Source organism: Dreissena polymorpha, unplaced genomic scaffold (assembly GCF_020536995.1).
Source record: "Dreissena polymorpha isolate Duluth1 unplaced genomic scaffold, UMN_Dpol_1.0 chrUn020, whole genome shotgun sequence".
NCBI lineage: Eukaryota > Metazoa > Mollusca > Bivalvia > Myida > Dreissenidae > Dreissena > Dreissena polymorpha.
The window spans coordinates 419,056-428,956 of record NW_026273334.1 but is presented as its reverse complement, the minus strand read 5'-3'; the positions used below and the strand labels follow the sequence as shown (position 1 = coordinate 428,956).

General features: G+C 34.5%; 1 protein-coding gene across 1 annotated transcript in view; it reads right to left on the bottom strand.

Annotated features, from left to right (window-relative positions):
* Positions 1–434: 434 nt before the first annotated feature.
* Positions 435–9,901, bottom strand: part of LOC127863613 (vang-like protein 2-B) — a 38,097-nt gene continuing 28,630 nt past the window's right edge. The window contains exon 3 of the mRNA XM_052403220.1: positions 435–2,454. Coding sequence (XP_052259180.1) covers positions 2,027–2,454 — 428 coding nt within the window. The 3' untranslated portion in view covers positions 435–2,026. The remainder of the gene's footprint in view (positions 2,455–9,901) is intronic.

Below are 9,901 nucleotides of genomic sequence, written 5' to 3'. Positions count from 1 at the left end.
TCCATTAAAACAAATACATGTCAAGCAAAGACTGGTAGACAAAATTATAAACAATTACACATTTAAATACAGTTGTACAATACTGAATATTTACATACACAAACACTTCATGATCTTAGCACAGAAACTATTACAGAATTTTGTTAACAAACTTGGAAAATAAACAAAACAAAACATTGTTCACAGTCAAATTAGTCGTGTTCTGAGAAAACTGGGCATTATGCATGTGCGTAAAGTGTCGTCCCAGATTAGCCTGTGCAGTCCGCACAGGCTAAATAGGGACGACACTTTCCGCCTAAATTGGATTTTTGCTAAGAAGAGACTTCATTTAAATGAAAAATGTCATAAAAGCGAAAGTGTCATCTCTGATTAGCCTGTGCGGACTGCACAGGCTAATCTGGGACGACACTTTACGCACATGCATTATGCCCAGTTTTCTCAGAACACGACTCAAATTAGCAGTGCCATAACAGGGCTTATGATGTTGTTGGAGAAAGAACAGGATCTCCATACATTATATTGACCTACCTCAAGTACTTTTCAGTTATGGCAGATACGTTTTTAAACATAACTCCTTTATAAACAATTTCAAATTTACACATATGCAATGAATAATTATATAAATGAGATATTAAGACATTTTATATATAAATTTATTGACCTTGTTTTCTTAAATACTACATTAATGATCAAAATCTGCCCCCCCCCCCCCCCCAAAAAAAAAAAACACATCCAATTAACATTTTGAATGATTAACTCATTACTTAAGAAAAGCACATATGAATTTATTTGGTTCAAAAATGAAACCCACATGTGTTTTTTTTAAAGCTTTATAATTTGGTATGCATTGAAACTCGTGAAAATACATTAAACTATAGTGCTCCCGGACAATCAGCAAGGTTGTGTTCACTCTTTGTAGATAAGAATACATGCTCAGTGTTAGCTGTATCATCTGGGTCAACAACCAATATAGGTAATCCTTTTTCTACCAGATTTATTTACATTTTAAATTCATAACCAAATTATGATCAATTCACACTGCGTCCTTTTGTGCTGATTTTTTTTCCAATCAGAATGCCTATGTGTGTTGAAGGAAGAAAACTTCTGATAATTTGGCCATTTAAAACACATTAATGAACACAATTTCCAATACCCCCATAAAATTATTTCTTTTCAGGATTACATAGATTACAATGAGGAATAACTTAAATTGATTTTTTGTTATAAAATTGACTTCAAATCAACAATTATACATTTATTGCATTAATGTAACCTGAACACTTTTTAGCTTTATCAGCCAGGGGTAGGACGGTTGTGTATTACTTTCACAAGGACATTTTTTTGTCATGTAAAAACATCTATTAGTTTAATGGGTTGATTTCATAATGCTTATCATTAGAAAACGCTCTTTAAAAACATAATAACCATACAATTTATCTGGACAAAACTGAATTTAATGAAGCAGGAGTCCTTTATTTGCTTCTACAAAACATTCATCAACCAGAACTGTTAAAAAGTGAGACAAGGGTCATAATTCTGCATGGATCCTTTTACCCTACATGTATACACATTTCATTCACACAGGGGAGGTTGCACATATACTTCCTCACATATTGATGTATGCACTCAATACTTGGAAACATTATGCTGGCTGCCCCAGAGAAACTTGATCATATTCAAGGAAAGAAGGTGCTGCACTATGCAAAATTTTACTGAAAAATCACAACTGGTTCACAAATATCATTACATGAAATTACAACACAACCAAATAAAACACATCATGCAAAACATATTCACTTGACTTTCTTATCTTTCACCATATATAACTGGCATCTAAGAAACATCTATACAGATAAGTACAAAAACAAATATTGTGCATCATTCCTCATTATTTTTCAGTTTGAAGTCAATGATGATAAACCAATTAATATAAAACATGTACCTGTATATATACATCAAACGATAAAACTGTACACAACCACACTACAATAGGTTACTGGTATTATGCTTGCTTCTCCCAACATCACTATACAGACGTCTCTGAACTCAACTTGAGAACAAATTTATTCGACTTTGGATCTATCACCTCCTCAGTCAGGTTAAAGTGTGGCAACTTTCGCACAGAACACAGCAAGGACACATCATTCTGTCTCAACTGGAACACAAAGTTATGCTCAATCTCCCGCGTAAGCAACTGGTCGCACACAAGCACCCAATTCTGAGTGTCCCTGTAATCTTTCGCGTTCATTATGACCACTCCCTGATACATGTAGCGCTCGACGAACGACTTAGCGCTCATGTCGTGACTGATGCATGTCGCCAGGTGCTGTAGCACAGATTCCATCGTGTAGCGGGGCTGTTGTCGGGTAACACGCAGGTACTTCTGGAGAGGTCGAGCCATTGATGGGAACACGGCTTGGGCTGCTTCCTGAGGATCCATCGGCACTGCTGGACCTGAAACAATAATAATTAAATTATTCATTTTTTAATCATGAAAATAAATTACCAGCATTCTGTCAAAATTGGGCTTCAATGCATGTTCATAAAGTGACGACCCAGATTAACAGACCAATAATGGGTGACAATTTCAGCCTAGACTGGACTGTCGTTATCAGAAGAGACTTTCTGTACACAAAAAGATTTCATAAAAGTTGAAAAATCTGTCCCTGATTGGCCTGTGGGGACTGCACTTTCCTCACCTGCTTTCATTCCAATTTTCCCAGAATGCATCTCACATGTACATGTTTATTAACTATGCATACACCACAGAACCAGTGGGTAAATGCAAAAAATATTTTAAGTACATGGGAGTCTGCAAATTATTACACCCTATATGATAATCTGCAATAACTTAAATGATTTATTTGGGGGTTGCTCTGCGAAAAGAGGGTTTATGTATGTGCAAAAAAGGGTCGTCCCAGACTAACCTGTCCAGTCTGCACAGGCTCATCATAGATAAAACTTCCACTTTTTTGTTAAAATGAAGTTCTTCCTTCAGCAAAACTTCAGTTTAGGCACTTGGTGTTGTACCTGATAAGCTTTTGCTGACTGCACAGGCTTATCTGGGACGACATTTTGATGCACATGAATTAAGCCACGTTTTCCCGGAACCAGGCATAATTATTCTATCACAGCTTCACAGTTCTTCTACCAGGGCGCTACATTTACTTTTAAACCAGTTTGCCCTATTTGGTTACTACTTTCAACCTACATGTATACTCAGGGTGACCTAAAAACTTCAATTACAGTAAAAATTGCGATTTTAAATTTGATCATTTAAATTGCTGACTTGTGGGGGGGGGGCAATGATCTTAAAATAAAAATATTATCCCAATAACGTCTACATATACAAGTGTTTTCACCACAGGGCTATTTGTTTATATACTTTTTTGCTAAAAACCTGCCATTGGTAAAATGAGTCGGACATTTGGGGAAAAAAAACAATATATTTTTTTCCAGATACGTTCCCAACCTATAGGAAATTATATTCTGACATGTGTAATACACATCATCAAAAGGCAACATCTCTGGTTCACATACATCTCTGCTACAGTAGGAAGAAAATTAATGATCTCATCATACCTTATCATCAAATAATCATATTCTATCATCAAGAGAAACACACAGGTGAGCAGGTTAGATACATTGATTAATCATTTCCAAGAAATATCGGCATTGGTTGGGTTTGTGTTTATTTCTGGGACTGGTGTTATATGCTATACTTAATACTTTATGCTCTACATTGAACAAAACCTTTAATATTTGAATTATATGAGATAGTTTTTTAAATATAAACAATCATGCAAGACGACCAATAGTGAATACATGTAAAAATATATGTTCTGCAATATGAAATCATTTTCATTATTTATATTCTGCAAGCAAGACGACATTGACATTGTTAGTTCTGGAATTCGCTATCATTTACATTTTTTATTGCACGAAAGTTTAATTTCTGATTTATTTGCATTGGTTACATTAAGGCTTCTTATTTACAAGATAAAAACTGTGAATAGCAGTAACCTGTGCATACCTCAAATCCCCATTTACAGAATATCCACATTTGAGTGCACCAGTATGGGTGCCGTGACAGATTCTCCACAAACTAATCAATTATGAACCCGAGTTTCACATTCATGATTGAAAAATTTTGTTTTGACTTTAAAATAAATCAGTAGTCTTAATTTGAAAAATGTTCAGTTTAAACTTATTTATTTAAGCTTTATTTCATCAAAAGCCTAAGGCTTATTTGAAATGTGTTTGAGTCCATTTCCTGGGATTTGCACCAGTACTTGGTGTCTAATGGCCTTGGGTAGATCTAAACAAAAGGGCCAAGATGGCCCTAGTTCGCTCACCTGAGAGGAGTTGGTTCATTCAATCTTTACCTAATGTCAAACTTGACCTAGAAATTGACCAGACAAACATCCTGGTCAAGTTTCATCATCATTGAACTAAAACGCTAGCGTAGGGAGTGTTTTTGTTTTTGTAAGATTTGAAATGGTGACCTATATTTTGAGTTAACCCCCTTACCAAACATCAAACTTTGCTTACAAGGATTTTGTATAATATAATGAAAATTTGGACAATCTAAGGGCAATAATTATGGCATTAATTATGTGATTTTGCTCATCATCAAACTTGACTGAGATCTTTCAGCAACTTTGATAAAGAATGCTTGAGATTTGTGAATGCTAGAGTGTTAACAAACCAAATGTGAACTGACGGACAGGGGACAAAGACCAATCCTAAAACCTCACCTGAGCAATCAGGTGAGCTAAAAAGTGTGTTTCACCGATCTGAGCCATTTTCCAACTTGTCCAACTAAGTTTCACGATGATTAGGCAAAATATGTGACTTTTATAGTGTTCAATAACAAGGTTTCTCTCTATATAGTCACATAAGGAAAAATGCCCCGTTTCCTGGCAGCCATGTTTTTTGACCCATCGGGACCATTTGCAAACCCATCTGAGATATATATAAAACCAATCTTTTCACCAAGTTTCATGATGATTGGGCAAAAAATGTGACCTCTAGAGTGTTCACAAGCTTTTTTTTTACTATATTAATATAAGAAAACTGCCCCCCCCCCTCCGGCAGCCATGTTATTCAACTGACCGGAACCATTTTCCATCTCAACTCTCATAACATGGAAACAAATGTTCTGACCAAATTTAATGAAAATTGGGCAAAAAATGTGACTTCTAGAGTGCTCACATGTTTTCACTATATACATATAGAGAAAAATGCCCCGCCCACTGGCGGCCATGTTTTTTCACCGATCTGGACCATATTCGAACTCGTCCGACATATCAATAAAGCCAATGTTTTGATTAACTTTCATGATGATTGGGCCAAAATTGTGACTTCTAGAGTGTTTACAAGGTTTCTCTATAGCCATATAAGGAAAACTGCCCCACCCACTGACGGCCATGTTTTTCAACGGACCGAAACCACTTTTGAACTCAACCAACATATCATTAAGACAAACATTTTGACAAAGTAACATGAAGATTGGGCATGAATTGTGACTTCTACAGTGTTTACAAGTTTTTTCTTTTTTTTTGACCTAGTGACCTAGTTTTTGACCTGGCACGACCCAGTTTCAAACTCAACCGAGATTTCATTGGGACGAAGCTTCTGACCAAGTTTCATGAATATCGGACAATAAATGTGGCCTCTAGAGTGTTTACAAACAAATGTTAACGGATTGACAGACGACAGACAAAGACCGGTCACAAAAGCTCACCTGAGCAATCAGGTGAGCTAAAAATGCTCCCTCAGTGGGGTTCGAACCTGTGACCACCCGGTTGTTGCATCATGAGTTCAGTGCTCATTGCATATAGCTATTTTCACTTGGCTTCTGAGCAGTAGAGTGTCAACTGCTTATGTTATGTTCTAGTTCTTCAAGGTACACCACTTACCAATTGTTCTTTAAACCCTTTCCCACTCATGAGAAGCAAAGTGAAAATGGCTATGTGCAAACAGCATTAAACCAGAACAGCCTACGAATAACTCACAGTCTGTTCAGTTTTTATGGTGTTTGCTGCTCATCAGTATATAAGGGTTGGAAATGAAGCCCTTAAAATTGAGACTAGCAAGAAAGGTCTTTAATTCAATTTAACCTTCTAAGGGACTACAAATGCGTCAAAATACGTATCTACATGTAAGTGGTAACAGGTTAAACATTTCCCAATTAGAAATGCTAATACCTATGTAGTGCTGCAACAATACGCCAAAAACCGTATTGCAATATATTGTCAGTTCAAAAACCCGTATTGCAATATATCGCAATATATTGCTAACTTGTACCAAAATTATAACTTGCAAATTACCCAATAATCCCATAAATTCGAATTTTAAAGCAAATTCTGGTAAATATTTACTATAAATGTGCTCAAGAATAATAAGAAACACAAACATTTGCAAATTTTCTTAAGTATCAAATACATTTTTGCAATTGTTACTATTTAAAGATGTGATGAAATAACGTCCAACCGGGGCGTTTTTCCCACTGAACACGCGTAATTCAGCTGACGTGATGTTCCCGTTTTTATACAACACAAAATACACCCATACTTTCCATGCGACGTTCTACATGTCTGTATAATTTTTGCGCGCTTTTTATTGAGACAAAGGATAAAGCACTTTTTATATGATGCTATAATTTTTTATTGTCGCGTTAGCATTCAAATTTGGAAGCGTGTTTCCGAAATTCGGATTACAAATAATGCTCAAATCAGAATCGAACGAAACATTTACAGCTGTGCACAATTAATTCAACGATAATCTGTTCAAAAGCATCGAATGAATGCTCCCATGTAACAACGCTACTCCGTATAATACACTTTTTAGAATGCTTTTTTTACGTAAAAAATAATTTACACTGCTTTGTTTTGTTTACCTTTTTATCATTATTTCGGATGGCTTTTCTGGACGAAATGTGAATGAATTTTTGTAAAATTTTCGTACCGGTATGATGAAAATCATATCGCAATACAATATGCAGATTGCGTATTGCGATATATACCGATATACCGGTATATTGTTGCAGCCCTATACCTATGACTATAAGTCATGATGTAGGTGATAATGTCACAACTGTGGTATGCCAAACAAATGCACTGTTATTTTAACACTTGAGACTACAGAGTACTATAACAGCAATGTTTTGAATGCAGCTTCCCTCTTGGTAGTGAGTCAGCCCAAAGAAAGCAGGAAAGGCAGAAATAATGGAAAATCCATGGGGAGCCAATTCCAGCTAATGACTCCCTGGAAATAACAAGACAACTCCACTATCTCTCATCATGCAATAATATACCTCCTCTATTATATTGTAGATGGACATTTTCGTAATATAATGTATGTTTCCAATTAAAACTTCAACAAAACTGCATGGTATATAAATAGTTTTAAGTGCATAACATTTTGAGGCATAATCCACTTTTAAAATGGTTAAGTCAGACAGTATTATATGGCATAAATGCATCTTTGTATGCACTTCAATTTCAGTATTTCACTAGCGGTTCATAAATTTAATATTGAAATAAAGTATGCAGACAACATTTATTCTAAATTTCAATTAACAAATTAAATGTTTGAAACCAAATTAAGTAGTAACAGCATGTACATGTATTGTGAATTAATTCTACTACGCTTTGAGGCTGGAGCTAAACAAATCTGAAATACATGTAGAAGCCTAAACGCATGTTATTTAGAAAATGTTGATTCGTGTTAAAATAATAAGATTTTAGTAGTAATAGTGAATATTGGCTATTGTAAGTGCTTCAATGTAACACAGACACTTGCTGATATGAATCTAATGCTAATTTATTCACCGAAATAAATGCACACTACAACAGCTGTATTCATTATGTGATAATGTCACAGACTTCTTTATGTTGTTCTAATAAGGAACTATTGATTCCCCCAGAAAATATGTAAATGAATTACTTCCTGGTATGCTAAACACTATCAGAACTTGCTTGTTATGGAACATGTGACTGTCTTGTATTGCCGTGACAATATTGTATGTGTGACAATATTGTATGTGTGACAATATTGTATGTGTGACAATATTGTATGTGTAACAAGATTGTATATGTGACAAGATTGTATGTGTGGCAAGATTGTATGTGTGACAAGATTGTATGTGTGGCAAGATTGTATGTGTGGCAAGATTGTATGTGTGACAAGATTGTATGTGTGGCAAGATTGTATGTGTGACAAGATTGCTTACTGGCAACGTCTCACAACTAAAATTCTCTGGTACCGATCAACAGCCCACAGTGCCATATCTATTTGTGTAGCAATATTGAACACCCTCCACTTTGAAAACTATCTACATTGTACCGATACTGGTTGCTCACAATATACTTTTTAAAGAAATGTCCACTAAATTAGGACAAAGGTTTCTCTAATATAACTATGTAACAGTAAAACTGAAAATGGTTTCAAAAGATTTACAAAATAATAAAACATGAAGAACTGTTGAAATTACGATCCATAGATTGGTATCATACAATTAAAAACTTTATTTGTAATATTATTAACAATTCCAACCTTAAACCTTAAAATGCAAACAACAATTTACAACATGTGTCTTTACAATAAAATGGAGCAACCCCTTTTAGACCCCTTTGTGAAAACATTTTTAGCTTGTCACCTTTGATAAAATTCTTTAGCTTCCATTTCTTCACACCTGGATCAATTTGGAGGGAAAATGCTCTTTACATTCATCGATTTGCCCTCAAAGAAAACATTTAAGAAACACTTGAAATATTTCCAGATGCAATAAAAAACAGTGTCAGTGTCAAATCAAACAGAAATTGATTTTAAATTGGTCTTCAATTACCTATGCAATTAAATAGACAAGTTTGACTTGGGCCATAAAGACATTGTGAAAAATTGTCAACAATTATCTTTATCAATAAACGAAAAACAGCTATATACATTTTCCTTAAGATTGAGTATTTGATGAACAATTTTAAACAAAAAGGTTACTTAGGCCTAAAAAAATAACATGAGTGTTTCAGGTTACGGGCTCAAAAAAATTAGGGTTGGTAGGTCGGGATTTTTTTTTTTTTTGTATTTCTTTTGTAGGATCTGATATTTATTTTCCAAAGCTTCTTATTTATGGACAAAAATAAAAACCAAGAAAAACAGAATTTAAATTCAGAATTGCAAAAATGCGAGAGTGACAATCATTACGAGTAATTTGATTGCTATTTTCGTTTAACAACTCTGTATTTTACATGGAAATCAATCAGATGAAGAAGACTGATTTAACTTTGTAGTTAAATACATGTAGATTTTTTGATTTTTTGATACAAACTTTGTAGCGCAGAGAACATTGAATTCTGTTGATTTCGGTTAAAAATTTCTATTGTATTTTTTTACCCAATCACATCTCGAATAATTTGAGATTTCCTCTTAATTAATTTCAAATCAAACACGCCATATCTTTATTGTTACCATCTTTTAGTTGAGTAATTATTAAAACAGTCATTGTACTGTATACTGATTCAAGATAGCATCTGGACAGAACTGATAATGTGTGGGGCGTTATGAAAACACGCATAGCACGTCTACTGACCTATTGTGTAGACTGCTGTCTGCGGTGTTTGGACAAAAGAGATTAACGTGTGTGAATGCAACTCTGCCGATTTGGTCCATAATTACCGGTAATAAATTGTTTTGATGTCATTATTTTAATCAATACTTTTGCTGTCTAAATCACATAAAAAAAAAATAATTGAATTCAATTGATTATTTTATATAAAAAAATTGCAGTTGGGGGTAAACTGACACGGTCAGTCGGGTAACCTGAAACAAACATGTTTTTTTCTTAGGCCTTAGTAAAAATCAACATATTTTATTTTAAACAAACATTATTATACCAGCA